Raw genomic sequence first — 16849 nt, forward strand, 5'->3', positions numbered from 1 at the left:
GAAAAATCTTCTCACTCTTTCTCACTCGAGTTTGCTTCAGCAACGGGGCGACGCAACGCGCGCTACCCCGTGCCCCGTAAACCCATCTTCTTGCCGTCAGCCAGCGATCGATGGTACCGATCGAAAATATGGCGGCTCGCAGCTCTTGCTCGCAGCATGCTGAGGAGAGTGCGTCGGGCATAAATCCTGCGCGCTCGGCCCCCATACTTTCTTCTTACCCGGCCCCCGGTGTCGCTTCGCCGTACGTAGCCGTGCGTAAGCAGGCACTTTGACGTAATTCTCCTAATTCCTAAATCTCCTCTAAGCCGCCTCTTCTCTCGCGTACTCCCGCTTCGCACAGTCGCTCTTCCACCCTCTCATACGTCTTTTCCAAGTCGCGCCTTCCAAGAGGTCGGGGAACGATTTATGTATCTCGAAGAGTCGACCACCTTCCTCTCTCTTCCCTTCCTTCCTTCCTGCCTTCCTGCTTGCCCGACTGCCTCTACCCACTTCTTACTCTTCGCACTTCTTTCTCCCTCCATCTCTGACGTGAAGTCGAGATAACGCTAATAAATCCCGAAACCACTCAGGAGCGCGTATTTACAGTCCGGCCGCAAGACTTCCTCGCAGGACCTCTCCCTCAATGGCGCCACTTTATTCTGCAACAGAAAAATGAAAATGGTCTGAGGATCGACGTTGCCGTGTTTTCTCTTTTCTTTTCTTCTGCGTAGAAAAAAACATAATTATTGGCTGCGTTCAGCAGGAAAAACAGTTTTACAATTATTATAAGATTCTTTAATATGATTGATTCTTGCACTTAATTCTTCATTAAATCTAAATATATAATGCCCATTTTCACTTTAATTTCGGTTCAATTTATTCCTCATCTTTTTCTAATTATAAAAATTAGAAACAGATGAAGAGTGAATTGAATTGAGGTTAATCTACATTGATAGAAACGGGCAGAAATCAATCAGTTATACAATTTTACGGCAGTTACAAAGCTGTTATTTCTGCTGAAGCATTGTACACGCTACTAATGCCCGTTTTTGTCAATGGTTAATTTTAATTTTGGTTTAACTGTAACTCTTCATTATTTTCTAATTCTAACAATTAAAAAAGGATGAACAGTAAACTGAACTGAGATTGAAGTTAATCTACATTGATAGAAACGGGCATTAGTGTAAGAATAGCATGTTATTTCTGAATGTTTGGTTCGAGTACGCGTTGTGTTTCACACGTTTAAACAACGTCGAAATGCACACATTATCTTGGCTTCTTATTTTCATATAACAAGTCACAAAGACTAATACAAAGTTATGGATTATCAAGCGAACAATTATGGTCTTCGAGGCCTGGCGTATAGTCGTTGATATGACGCGCGACAAAATTGTGACTCGTTACAAACCGTTCGACGAGCAGACAATCGGTTTAAATAGCTGATACCAATGTCGATGCCTTTGTAAACTCGTAAACGTACTATTACTAGAGCGCTTACATCCGTAGCGGTGGAATCGACGTTGCGTACGCACGCTCGTTTGCGCCTATCGATACTCGATTACCGTATCTCACACCGGTGGATGGTGCCCGTTTCACGATCGACATGCCGGAGATACAGATTCCACACCAGGAGCGGTAAAAAAAAAGGGCAACCATAGGGAACCTGCTCATTATATATCGCAAGGCCATTTTTGCGACTCTAACGGATAATCGTTCGCCTCGCGATATCATGACAGCGATTGTCAGTGTTAATAAACGACAAACCACACGTGCCGCAAGATAAAATGCGATCGTTATGCAAAACATGTTGCTCACTCGGCCATTACCGTCGGTATCGTTCGGCACTAAACGAACGTTTATACGCCCGTAACTGTTTGCCACAATTGTTGGCTACTTTTGCGTGACGTATTTGGGACGACACGCAAGTTACGTAACAAGGACTTTGATAGCAACAATACCTCGTAAATCCTAACTCTTTGGAAGATTAGAATGTAATTTCTAAGCACGCGCGCCCGCGAAACTCTTAATCGTGGCAAGTTATGTAGAATTATGCTAATTACAGACCAACAATTTTTACTTTCCAAACTGATAAAGTTTTTACTTTCCAAACTGATAACGCGATCAAAAATTGCCCATAGAAATCCTAATCGCCATTAATGGAACTTTATACTATATAATGAAAACACTGATGGACTAATATATGAACAAATCAATATTCGATTGCTATATCGCTCTTTTACTTAAAAAACGAAACAACTAAAGAAATTAAGTTTTTTTTTTTTTAAAAAGAGAAAAATTATTTTTTAACTTGACAAAAAATTATTGACTAATTAAATAATATCTGCAAAAAAATATTTCTTAAATATAATCCAATTTTTGTCATTTTCATATCACTCTTAAATAACCTTATGATTCGATGATTTCTTTATGAAATCTTTCACTACTTTGTTTTTTTATGATTCATAGAATACGTTTATTTAATTCATTCATACAGGTATTAACTCGAAAATTACGTTTCTGTAATTGTTAAGAGGAAGCAATACTTCTTTGTTGGTGACTAATTTGAGATACAAACCGACAAAATCCACATAGCTTTTATCATACATTGTTGGTCTGCTATATCAAAATTGTACAAAAACTATTAGTCATCTCTCAAACAATTAAATGTAATAAAAACTCCATTAAAATTGTTTTTTAATCAAGTTTCTATTACATTTTACTAAATGTTTTATATATATATATGTGCATACATAAAAGAAGATATATATACATATTGAAAACCATATTACAAAGAGAATACACCACTACGCAAAGTCTTTTGAGCGAAACAGTATATAGATTTATTAAATATGAAAAGAACAATTTCAAAATATATTATAAACATTTCGGTCTGAATTTTTGTTATCGTTAACTAGAACCAGGACAATCATTTCTTTTAATAAATCTGACTTTTTGGCTAAAATTCTTGATGCAGACTCTGGAACTAATGCGTTCGAGCACTTGGCCATTCCTTTCAAATTATAGATACATTAAATATAATCTGTCTAAGGACGAATTTATCTGCATTTAACTGTCATTATAACGAACGTTTTTCACATCAATTTTTATTGAAACTGACAAGACTCTAGTCTCACAATTTAAGACATCTGTCAATCTAATTGCGATAATATCTTTGTTTTAATTAATCTGTCAATCTAATTGCGATAACATCTTGTTTTGAATGAGTATATTTATTATGTGTATACTGAAGATGATCTAATTAAGACCGAAAAACGTTTATAATATATTTTGAAATTGTTCTGTTTTTATATTTAATAAATCTATATATGGTTTCGCTCAAAAGACCTTGCGTAGTGGTGTATGCTCTTTGTAATATTGTTTTTAAATTTTAGCCACTTAAATTTGTTTATTGTTTATACATATTGACCTTGAAAGTTTTCCCGAAAAAGTTTTTACTTTCACTTGCCTTGAACACGTTAATATGTGTTAAAGGTTTTCCTTGGGTCAATAAAGAAAGTTTCTATATTTTTAAGGTTTTCGAAAGTTCTAATAAACTATGAATACAAGGACCAACGTAAATATAGAATAAAATTCATAAATCTCTTTTCGAAATACTGTATTTTAAAGTTAACAGAAACAGAAGTAGAAATACTACGGGACTCTAGTAATATTTCTATCGATTCAGCTCAAAGTAAGGTCACGTTTCCTGAGCGACGTTGATCGGTGCTATGGCGATACAACGACACGTACGAATTAATCGTGTTCCGCCGAACAATTATGCGGACACGGCGACACGCGATGATACGCGCGGTGGAGAGTCGCCGGGGAGATTTCCGTGGTGCACGATTATAAACGAGACGCCAATATCCATTTTGGCCGACGTTTCGGAACTGATGCCTCCGGCACCACCGTGGCGAATATTTCAAAACGGTTACACGGGCCGTCTATCCTGTCTGTCGTGCCCCTTTTCCCCTATTCTCCTCGTCCGTTCTCATTGCGCTCCACGTTCGTTCACTTCGTTCGCTTCGCCGGGTCGCGAACGAAATGACGCGCGCGTCGGTCCGGATGACAAATGTTGCGCGATTATGCAGCAAGTCGTTTCGAAAGTTTCCGCAGTGACATCTGGATGTTACATGCATGCTGGTTACCACCGACGAGGCATCGCGTCGCTGTCTCTTTTCACTGGGCAATAAACATTTGTGATTATCATTTATGTGCCGCACCGCGCGTCCCCGCTTCCATTTCTATTGTGTAAATTGTATTATGAAACTTGGAACGATCTATGGGCGCGATAAAAATGTCTTTCGACGTTTATCGCTATCAATTCCAGGTAACCTTGCCAGTTTTAATTTGATAAAGCGAAGGAGAGAAAAAAAAACTCTGCGATTGCATATACGCAATTTGGGATCCGCAATCGATGACATTACAATCGATAACTGAAAAGATTATTTCGCCTCGGTGTGTCGAATTGACGTTAAGGATGTATCAGGTGTATAATCTCTGCAAAAAGTAACTGGAATTGAAAATTTATACTTTCCGTATAAAAAGGAATGTTACATACATATGAAAGAATATTTATATTTAACATTACAATTTTATAACTTTAATAAAAATTTTTAAATTTTATTTTAATTATTTTCTTAAATAGTATAAAATTTAAAATATGTAAAATTTATTTCTGCTCGTGTAATATGTACAATAAACAAATTTTATTTGACCATTAATTTTCATGTGGTTTCTTAAATAATTTTTGGAAGTTATTGATTTATGGCTGGGAGGATGATTAAGTTTAAATCGAAACGTTTCATAAATAATATTTTTTTTGAAAAAAATTAATAAATTGTTCTAAACATCTTAATTTGGCTCGTTCAATTGATCTTTTATAGTATACCTTCTATATAATTTGTTTATTTTGTAAAAACATATCTATTTCTTATCGAAATAATTTTTGATTTAGAAAATATCAATCATGTAATTTTTTACCTAGAGCAGAAACGTGAAAAGTAAAATTTTTTTATGTGTGCGCGTATATATGTACATACATACGCGTACATATGTAAAAATTTCCACTTCACATTTCCGCTCTATAGAAAAAATTACATGATTGATATCCTAGCTATCTAAATCGCCGTCAAACTTTCTGTATTATATATATTTTTATATATAATATAGATAAAATCTATAATTTTTTCATATTTTTTTATTTTTGCTAAAAAAATACATAATATATACAATACTTAAGATAAGATGTGTGACTGTCTTCTCGTAAGAACTGAATCTCAGGTGATAGACAGATAATAGAATTCCATTCATATGTCATTAATTTGAAATAAGCCAATGCCGCAATCTGAGTGCCTTTTCTTTTTACAAGCGCAAAGCTGCTTATACTCGTTGATGTCTCGATGATTGACGCTCTATAGAAAATCTCTGTTTATTCATTCCCATTATCTTCAACAAACCAAAAGTGGTGAAACGTTTTATTTCACGATAAAATCGTCAAGTATTTAAATAGTACCTATATAAACGCTAAATCTTTCAAGCTATTCATCTATAATTTATAAACATAGTGAATTAACTGCAGTTGTGCGTTTCTTTAAATAATATCTTGACATATCCGTGATAAATTCACATTTGAACGATCATTGACGTAGCGGATTCAAATCTTACGACAATGAATTTCCTTTCGTGCGCATCCATTTGTACTCTAGAGACTGTATTATAATTTATTTATACAATCGCGGCTGAGAATCGTCGATTACGAAAAAGGATCGTTCAACGTGACGTCGTAATTTAACTATAGTCGAGGGAAAGATAGCGCGGAGATATCGTGTCGATCGACATCCGCGATATTGCGCGCTTAGAACCCCCCCCCCCCCCCCCCCGAGGAGGGAACGACGAAATTGAACGGTGAATGCGACAACGCGAATTTCATTGCTCGAATTCTCCGCTCACGGATATCGCAGGACAGCGAACGTTCCACTAATAGCAATACGCTATCGTGTAATTATTGCGGTCTCATGTGGCCGGTCGCGGTAGCCTTGCATAATGTAGAAGACAGCCCGGCGCATGAAATTATAAACATCAAACAATCATTAATTCAATGAAAGCACCGGTTTACCGGAGAATTTTAATAATAACTCACGCTGATAGCTCGTCTTACGTTACGCATTCTTATAAAAAAAAGAGTTAACATTCCGCTCGCGTATCGACACGAATTATTTCCTTGGAAACCCAGCACTGCGTATGCGCTTCTATAATGATTTAATTATAACGTGCTCGAGATAAGCGGGAGAGTCTGTTTATTTTATAACTTTATTAATAATCTCGTTGGAGTTTGTACACGAGCACGGAGTGTTTACTCGGTAATGCGTAAGGGCATAAGGATAACGAGACATCTTATACGCAGATCTTTTACGCGTATACGAGTACGATCATCGTACCGAAGCGAGTAGCAACGCCGAGCGTCATTTTTTTTTTAATAAGTCGAGATAGAATCTCTCTCGCCTGTATATCTCTGTCCGGTTTTAGAATTAACGTGTCGATTTATATTCAGAGGGGTAGAGAAGCACATAGGAGCGCGCCATGCGATCTGTGGTCTGCGTTTTTATTCCCAATCAATAACATTTGCATCCGCGTCGCCCAGCCGAGCGGCCGAGTCACGAAATCACGTGAATGATAGCGACGCCTCGCCACGTCAGGGTCGAAAAGGGTGGAGGTGCGTGCTCCCAGCGATCTTTCCCCGATTACCCAGGTAGCAACAAAGCCGTCTAGTGCGCATCTAGAAACATAAATCCGTTTTCGCTATCGTCTTCACCTGAAGATCTCACGAAGCCACGTTAGACGACCGTACGTGCGATAAACCGCTCGAAACGTGTGTTGCGTCTCGCAAAATGAAGGTCGAGGACAAAGAAGGACGTGGTATACTACGAGCGTATCGCCTCTGATGAAACCACCGAGGTTGTACGGGAATTCCAGAAACGCGTATGTTTCTCAAAGAAGCGTCGGCAACAGTAGGCTTTTACCTTTTAGAGAAAAAGAGATAGAAAGGGAGAAAAAAGAAGAGAGAAGAGAGAAGAGAGAGGAGGGGGGGGGGGGGGGGGGATACGCGGGAAACCGCGACGACGTGTTCGAGGATTTATTAAGCAGACACCTGAATTCCCCCGTTCGGAATCTCGAAGCCGTTAAAAAGATCTCCTATCCTTTCGCGCCTCCAAGGCGGATCACGGGTGCATGGTGGTCGCGAATTTTATGCAGATACCGTGAGATCGCTAGCTGAAAGCTAGCTAAAAAGCGATGATAGTTAGACGCGGGTCCACCCGAGGAGGACCCGGGCTTAGCCCGAATCTCGAGCATTTGGTTACCATCGTCCTAGTGCCGATTAAACATCCTCGCGCTAATTGGCAATTATAGGACACAGACATCACCAAAGGATTTTACTTCTGCACGGAGGTTGTCTCTTCGTGGTCCCTGTTTCTCCCTCCGATCGCCTCTTTTCGGGTGCGATCGGAAAAAGAACGAAAGAGAAGATCGGTTTTACCTGGTGGTAACTGGTACAAAAGGTGCTGCCTTGTGCGACCTGAGCGACTCGTGCGCGCGTGCGCGTGCACACACACAACCCACACACACACACTGTATATATACACACATTTTCTCTCTTTCTCTCCCTCCTTCGTATACCTGTCTGTTTGTGCGCAACAGGAAAGAGGGAGGAGGCAGATCGAGGATGGTCCGGACCGAAGCGAGTGCCGGTCCGAGAGAACTGAAAGAGGAGAGGGTAGCATTATAAGCGCATCCAAGATGCGAACGCACCGACGCGTTCGGTATATACACATATGAGAGACAGGGAAAGGGAGAAAGCGAGGTGACGACAGCGAAAACTAGTTTATTTGGAACGCGGCTATAAATTAGGATCAGATCGCTGCGAGATAAGAGAGCACCGGCTAACACCCGGTTCCATCCGAAAAGACGATCCCCTTCCTCTTTCCCCTTTATCCACCACCCCCGTTCCCCCATTCGCTGTCCTTTCTACTCGCGTTCACATCGCATCGTGGCATCCTACAAAGACAACGACGAACGTTCTTCGATACGTAGCAGCGTCGCCCTGGCTGGCGATTCTTTCGAGTCTTCATAGTCTTTTTGAAACGAGGCGACGAATGATATGCTGAGATAATTTTTCTTACAGTCCGTCTCCTCTTTTCGAGCATTCTAAAAAAACTTTGTGTCTAGATTTATTTTTTTTCATTGCAGAAATAATTAGCGGTCCTGAAAATATATAATATTATTTAATTATATGTACTTTAATGCAACACAAGATGTTAGTTTATTGGTTCATAGCTCTTCATAGTAACTTATTTATTTATTTGAACCGGTTGTTACTATTTTTAATTATAATATTATTTCTTATACGTTCAGAACCGTTAATTATTTCTATAGAAAAAAGTAAAATAAACGAAGTTTTTAGGGTGTTGTGTTAGGATAAGAGAGGAAAACTTGTTATTTTAGACATATATTACACACTGAGGAAAAAATATGATTGCAATTATCGTAATTTATTTATCATGGTCAATTTTAATTTAGCCAATTATACTTATTTTTAATAGAAGTATAAATTAACTTATAATTACTATTACTAACATTATAGCACTAATAACTATAAATTTATCATACAAATATAGTCATAAATATCAAATATTTTTCTCTCGTTTCTACCAATGTAGATTAATTGATGGTTTAATCTACTTTTATCTTTTTCTAGTTCTGAGAATTAGAAAAGAGTAAATTAAATTGAGATTGTAGTTAATTTACATTGGCAGAAATAAACATTATTGAAATAAAAAAAATCCAAGATTATCTTTCGACTGTACGATTAGAGGCTGATGCGCACTTTCCACGCATTAATATCGATCCTGTCGAGCAGATTCCCATTGCCATCGGATACAGGTGGCGGAGAGACTCGGGAGAGGGTCGCTTTACTAGAACTGCTCTCGAATCGGCGTGGGGAAACTGGGAAATGTATTTTCGCGAGGAGAGCGATTCGGCTCTTTTACGATTCCGTCGAATCAGATAACGTTCAAAGACTCGTACTAGCATCGCGACGTTACGGATACTGCGGGAGGATTCGTTGAGAAGAATGGAGAAAGAGAATGAAACGAGGGTAAGCCCTGGAGATGAATCCCGCGTATCGTTTGTAAGGAAACGGGTGAACAATCGTTCCAACCCTTCCTCCCTCTCCCTCCCCACATTTTATCTACGAATGCCGCGAATGAGAAGACGCAAACTCCGGCTTTGCCCAATACGCTTTAACGATCGCTTGCCGATTATCGCGGATAACTATTTTTCTATTTCTTTGCTGACTTATCATTTCACACAGAGTCGTATGCTAACGCATTTGTCCTACGATCATTTACACAACGCACGACTCGAATTGAAATTTGATAAAACATCCGAGGAGCAACGGCGCAGCTTTTTATTCATAGATCTTTTTAAACAATGCAATGATTTATGTAGAATTTATTCGTGCGATAAATTTGTATGTGAATCGTTTATTTGATACACATAATTTACGGAAAGTTTACGGTAATATTATTATAACCATACGTTGGCTTCTCTCACGACTCTTTGAGGTATCCATCTTAGGGTTAAGCCCGTTAGTAAGGAGATCTCGTTCGTGAGACCCAAGTGCGAGACTGGACCGGAATCGTCCGTTCGGTCACCAACGCGACAGGTTGAGGTGTGTCCAAGTATAGTGTTCCAACACGCGGGCACGCACGGTATATACACAGGCACACGTGCGCGTACACATATAAAAACCTACGGCTGACTGGTGTGGTAAGAGAAAGACGCGGTTAGCCAGTGGTGATTCCATTCACTGATTGAAATCTCCGTCCATTTGTCACTGTCAAGGAGGTGGCGATAGCCTCTTTCTCCCTATTTCTCTATCTGTCTCTCTCTCTCTTTATCTTTCTCTACTCAGTCGTTGCCTCTATCACCATGGACTATCCACACGCTACTCAATGTATGTCCGATACCATTATTATTTCAACTCGGGTCGTTCAGCTTAACGACCAATCGACACGCCGGATATTAATTTCTTATCGATTGTTCCTGTGGTGTCTCGGTAGTGCGCGAGTTTGGCGCAACACCAGTTCGACCGGCGCGCCTTTCGCGTCGCTCGCGCAAGCGAGAATCGTTGTATCGATTTTCGTGCCGATAAGCCGGTCATGTACCGTTGCTTCGGACAACTTACCTTTTTCCCCTCTCCCACCCCGTCCCCTTCTCCGTTACCCATCTCGTCGACGCTTCTTTCTTTTACAGTCGAAAGTAAATTACGAACATCGCTCGGCGTGATATTAACGCGACCATAATATACTACAGATTGACGAAGAATTTTAATTTCATTTTTCTATAGCAGAAAATTTTCGACACACATACGTGAACGAGAAACGTTGTAGCAAAAGGAATGGACGTAAGCGATAAAATAATATAATACTGTCACTTACTTTGGGAAAGATGATTATCACTTCCTGGATTTTGGTACGGATTCTTAAACTGGCGAGACAAAGCCACTACCCATCGATTGCGAACTGGAACAAAACATGCATTTTCTTAATTCTTTTTTATAATTTTTTTATAATGAGATTTTTTTTGTTACATGCCGAATGAAGATTTATACGGTTTTTTTAAGTAAAACAATTTAATAACACCAGTCAACATTAAACAAAATTTAACGTCAGACTATTTTTCCACTCACCCTTTGTAAAATGGTTTAAATGCGGTGGTAGCTTCCGTGGGTGGCAAACTGGCAGTAGTTTGATGCTGGTGAAGAATAGAATTCTGGCCAACTGACGAGAAGTCTTTATGCGGTGAGCTCTGTAGTCGAGAATTAAAGGACGAGGCGCTGCTGGTCGATCCTGAACTCGACGACAGATAACCACCGCTACCGGGATGATTCGCGCCGTAGGGGATATTAGGATTGCCATTAGTTGCGGCACTAGCGGTGTTGCCACCAGGACAGTAACCGCCCGGTGGTGCTTGGATCACTCCGTTCGGCGTGGCCACCTTCATATTGGGCGGTGTCTGGGGTGGAGTGTCCGTGCCAACCTCTGGAAACCCCGCCGCCGCTGCCGCTGAGGAGGACGCGCTCGAGCTCGAGCCCGACGACGAGTTAGGATTGTAATGGAGTTGGCCACCGGACGAGGACGAGAGGAAGCCACCGTATCTCGCAGCAGCACCCGAGTAGGGCGCTGTCGCTGCCGCCGACGGGCTCATCCCCGCCGACGAGGGCAGAGCAAACGAACTTCCCAAGTTTCCTCCACCTCCGCTTCCACCACCGCCACCAGCGCCACCTCCCGCACCTCCTGGACCGAGCCACGGTTGTTGCGAGTGATGATGATGTCCTTGATTGGGCATGTGATGTTGCTGTTGTTGTTGAGGGTAATGTTGCTGATGATGCAAATGGTGATACTGTTGGTGGTGGGGATGCGACGGTGGTGGTGGCGTTTTACACGCCGCTGTGTCCGCTAAGGACCAGATTTTAGGTTTCGTTGCGGGGATCGGTACACCACCCCCACTACAATCCGATTTGATACCCTCTTCTTTTAAATGATCTTCACCGCCATAAGCTTGATGATGGTGATGGTGATGCTGCATCGTGTGATGAAAGGGATGCTCGCTCCGTCGGCGATCGTCCTCAAGATCTAACTCGTCCTCATCGTCGAGATCTTTCTCATGCTGTAAAAGCTCCGCTTTCACATGCCTCATTGGTTCTGAAAACAATCGAGGAAATTTATGACTTATTGAAAAAAAAATTGAGAAACTTGTAAATTGTCAAAATAGATAAAAGATATTATGCATAAAATTGCCTAGCATTCACTAAAGATGGTCCGTAAAAGTGGATATACACGAAAAAAAATATAGACATTAATAGTTTATAATATTTGATACACAAAAGTGAGACGTAGAACGCGAATCATCGTAACGGGATTCCATCGTCATGGAGGGTCGTCGAGCGACGGGAAAGTGCGGATATTTTCCTTACGCCCCTATACAGTTAAGCTGTAAGGGATGCTGTGAAAAAAGGGAGCGAAGCCTTCAACCACTTTGGGGCGCGAGAGATTTCAGTTTCCCTTCGGGGCAATGAGTGGAGAGGATGCGCGAGCGAGTGGATAAGCGAGAGGTAGAAAGAGAGGGAATGAAGCGTATCCATCTCCTTTTTCTCCGATCTCCCTGTCTCGTCGTCTCTCGGGGCACTCCATGGATCGTCCCGACCGTCTGCCAGCCAGGCAGCCAGCCAGCCAGCCACCGAGCCAAGCCAGGCAGTCAGTCAAGGGTGAGAATTTCATTAAGAGGTTCGAATGTGTCGGCAGAGGGTTTACTTGATGGGCCGTCAAGCGATAATTCCCAAGCACGAAGGGCGTGCTACACTCTTGAGTGTAAGAGAGACGTAGAGAGAGAGAGAGAGAGAGAGAGAGAGAGAGAGAGAGAGAGAGAGAGAGAGAGGGAGAGAGAGAGAGAGAGAAAGAGAGATAGGTGAGAAAAAGAGAGTTTCGGTTTAGGGCGCACGCACCCCCTTATAAAGGGAACTTCTCTCTTATGGGCCAACTAAATAGATACTACCGTCGAGTCCACAAGTGGCTCTTTAACTTTTGACCCTCTTTTATCAGACGTTAATCTCGTAATCTTCGTGCCGTGCGGGCGATTCTATGTTCAAATTGAATAACTAAATTGTATTGGGCTTGACTTTACCCCACTCGCGCACAATTACAAGCGTACAATAATTATTCTAATGTTACATTTTGGTGATTTACAAGACGGACCAAACTTGCCCGTGTAACTTACGTAACAATAATCGAGTTCCAAAAGCCTGAGAGTTTGAATACATATTCTACTTGAATACGAATATTTCAACCCTCGCCACATAGGTGGCTGACAGTTTGTGTGACCTATCTTCCGCAGCGGCTCGGCGTGGAAATTCATGAGCGCGCCAAAAGCTCCCCTTTGAATTTCTAAAGGTCACCAGCACAGAGCGAGTGAAGACGTGTACGTGTATATCCGTTCACATACTGAAGTGTCGATACATGTTCTTGCTATTTATATAGGAAGAAGAGAACCACGAAAATTTCAGACGTAAGAAACGTCAATGTCTGTGCTTTCACGCGACCTCACACGGAAGAACCGCGGTGCGACGAATCAATTTGCCATCGGTTCTCGTCAGTCTTTCTCGGTGTATCGTCGGAGTGCTCTCCGCTCGAGCCGATCCTTTGAAATTATGAGCCATTGCAGGACGTATGACGTAACAGGATCTAAGTGTTCTGGATCAGAGGAGAGATCGAGATGATGGGAGCATACGACAGGATGAAGGAGGGGAGAGAGAGAGAGAGAGAGAGCCAATATTGGCCAATGTGCGGAGAGGTAATGGTGGCCATAGGAGGGTCCGTACCATTCGTCTCGCCGCGGGCGCCGATACATCACCGTACCTCGAACCAGCGTTCTCTCGTGTATATCTATATACATTCACAATATATACACATATGTACATACGCGTATGTACATATATATATACACACATATACAATATACATATGTATATATATATATATATATGTATGTATATGTATATATATATATATGTGTGGATTCCGTGGCACGGAGTGGATATGGTTCTACGGATGGCTACTCAGACCGGGCGCACCCTCTCCCTCTTGCACGGCACACGCATACAATTACGTGCTTCTCTCACAGATCTGTGCTTCTCGCGCATCATACACCTACATACACCTACACACTCGTGACAAGCTCACGGGCAAGCAGCCCGGTCCAGCACGGGGTGCCCAATACCAATACCGGTACGGCGCGGCGTCGGCCCGATTCACCGGGGGACCGAACCGAGAGCCATTAATCTCTTCGCGCGGCAACCCGCAACCCGTCACTGTGTTTACCCACATGTGAACCATTATGTCCGCCCCCACGATGTAGAAACCCCCTCCGTGCCGCGTGCTCCGTTTCGCCGCAAATTCCTAACTGGCCGTTTCCGGCCGCTGTGCGAAGAAATTCGCCTCGATAGCGAATTATCCTCGGAATGTAAATATCTTTGATAATTGAATCATTATTTGGAAAACGAGTCGTGGGATTCGAGCCCCTAATAAACGCGTGCAACGTACTTATGAATAGAGTGCTGAAACGAACCGAATGTTGCAGCTACGTATTTCAAAATTGTCAGCCGTAAAAGTTTACGGTTGATGGGCAATACACAGAAGCTCACGAGGAACGACAGGTACGCGAGCGATAAGACTAAAAGTCCTATCATCGATCTTTCGGTTGAAGCATGGAGCGAAGATATATTTGCAAAAAAGGTATCTAAGAACGATACATGCATTCCATTAAAAAGATTCATGCAATCTTTAGAAACAAGTGCTGGCCGTTCGGAGTGAAGTCGTAAGTCCGATTCATTGTGAGCGAAATGCATACTTGCGCAATACGAGAAACGCCAACTGATGGGCATTCGATATCTGGGAAACTAGTCACGCGAAGGAAACACGCCATCGACATTCCGAAGTCAAAGAGATCGGCTCGCCTTGCACGCGTTGAACCTATCGTCAAGAAACAATTCTAACTCTAGTTGACGATACTTCTCGTAATGTTGGTGATCAAACGTTTCTAACGATAGAAATTCTCTGATAGCACCAATGGCGAGTTATCGCGAAAATTATTCTGCGCCACAGCAATTTCTGTTCTCAAACTGTTTCTCGAAGTAGACGTTGTCAGCTAGCCGTTTTGAATATTATTATTACTCTCTCGGCATTTTTTTTGTAGTGACGTTAGCAGACACGCCCCTCGTTTCATTTCGTTTCATAGTTTGTAGACCTGTTAGCGGCGTAAACTAAGATTTTGCGTGTTAACTTCAGCACGCCTCGCGACTACGAGCAATTTTCTAAATCGCTCTCGCAGATAGCAGATAGCAAAAAAAAAACGTGAAAACGTGATGGCTCATATCTGCAGGCAGCGTTTTACTGAATAATGAATTCTGACTCGCTGTCGGGCAACGGATATCATGTGTGAAAAGGAAAAAAGGCTTACCGGTATCGTCGAGGCCCCGCCTCGCGTCTTCACCGACCCGGTCGCCTCTGTTATCCGACGCGAGATCGTCCTTTTCCTTATTATCTTCGGAATCGGTGAGCACCGCATCGTCATCGTCATCCGTCTTGTTCTTCGGTTCCCAGGTCATCTTGTTCTCCTTTTTTAGGCGTCTTCGCGCGTTCGCGAACCAAGTGGAGACTTGCGTCAGCGTCATTTTTGTGATGATAGCCAGCATAATCTTCTCGCCTTTCGTCGGATACGGGTTCTTCTTGTGTTCGTTCAGCCAAGCCTTCAAGGTTGCCGTCGACTCCCTCGTGGCATTCTTCCGCCGCGCTGCCAGATCGTACCCAGCGCCGTACCTAAAAAAGACAACGAAAAAGATAGCTTACAATGAGAGGTCTCCTGAAATTCTTTAAAAATTGCGTTACGCTCGAGTAAGCAGCGGCTTGTAAACAGGAAATGCAATATGAGAAAAATCAAGATGCAAAGAACTCAATAAACCGTAGATAATATTTGCACGCGAATCTCTTAGTTCCTATTACCAGTCACTAAGTAATCGATATATATAATATACATTTTTTTTTTATATATACAGAGGTTGATTATAATTTAGGATATACACGGAAAAAAACAGTTTTTTTTACTGAAGTATCTTAAAATGTAGCCTGATACAGACAGAAATGAATTTTATTAGATTATATAATATATATAGGAAATATATATATACTTAAACAGATTGCTAGAATATTAAAACTTTTGCAGCATTGTTTATCATGCTCGAGTTTCTACAAAATTATTTTGATTGTTCAACACAAAATTATTTTTAATTCTGTATCTACCTAAATTTTTAAATATTTCAGCAAAATCGTTTCTTCCGTGTATCTATTTTTCGCGAAGAAATTTAGAAATTACAATCAAATTACTAGTTGTATCTGGTCAATAAACGTCAATTGCATTATTGAGTAATTGTCGTTAAGCAACACTCGTCGTTTGCCTGCCAGAAGGTAACTATTGTTCCATATTTGTCGAAAGGCCACTCCACTGGAGAAGTGGTATCGTGTCGAGGGTGTGAATTCCCTGCAGATTTTGGCAAGTCCGAAGTGCTCTGCACGAGCCCTCGGCTTTCCTAGATCCATGCCTTTCTCTCTTTCTTTCTTTTTCTCTCTTTCTCTACCTCTGCCTCCCTTTCTCTTTCTCTCCGCCTTGCTGAACATCAAACCCCTCTGGGATAGGAGGGGCGGCATCCTACTGGGTCGAGGGTGATACTCCGGCAAATATATACGGGGAATAAACCCCCAACGGCGGCGTGATTCCATCGTGCACTCCCGGCACTCACTCGCCGTAATGGCGATTCGATCGATCCCCTCTTTCCCACCCCCTCATGCTTGCTCGCTCAGTCTCGTCTATTCCTCTCGCGTCTCTCTTCCATTCCTCCCTGTCTCCCTTACGAAGAACCCGGGTGCGCGAGTATGTTATAGGTGGATACTGTTATATACTACAGGCTAAAATACCTATCGACGATCCATCGGCTGTGAAACGATGGAAGTGGCACAGTGGTTCACGATAGCGGCGATGGTAGTGGTTAGTAACAATGTTTTGCCTCGAGCGGAACACATCCTGATGAGATACCTGCTGCTGTTGCTGGCCGGTGGGATAAATGAAAATTTCGTAGTATCGATATCGACATCGACTGACGACAATCAGAAGATTAATATTGAAGATTAATAAATGTTCGAAATAATATTCCCAGCGGTTTATGAGTATTCTACAAATTTTGTGAGAAAATGGATTTAAA

The 16849-nt window shown here is 41.8% G+C and overlaps 1 protein-coding gene across 1 annotated transcript in view; it reads right to left on the reverse strand.

Moving 5' to 3' along the window:
* LOC108746177 (homeobox protein araucan-like) overlaps positions 1-16849 on the reverse strand; it is a 45007-nt gene that overhangs the window by 1776 nt on the left and 26382 nt on the right. The window contains exons 4-7 of the mRNA XM_018482783.1: positions 15055-15413; positions 10730-11744; positions 10479-10562; positions 26-638 (exon numbers count right to left, since the gene is read on the reverse strand). Coding sequence (XP_018338285.1) covers positions 10523-10562; positions 10730-11744; positions 15055-15413 — 1414 coding nt within the window. The 3' untranslated portion in view covers positions 26-638; positions 10479-10522. The remainder of the gene's footprint in view (positions 1-25; positions 639-10478; positions 10563-10729; positions 11745-15054; positions 15414-16849) is intronic.

The sequence above is a fragment of the Trachymyrmex septentrionalis genome, unplaced genomic scaffold (genome assembly GCF_001594115.1).
Source record: "Trachymyrmex septentrionalis isolate Tsep2-gDNA-1 unplaced genomic scaffold, Tsep1.0 scaffold16, whole genome shotgun sequence".
NCBI lineage: Eukaryota > Metazoa > Arthropoda > Insecta > Hymenoptera > Formicidae > Trachymyrmex > Trachymyrmex septentrionalis.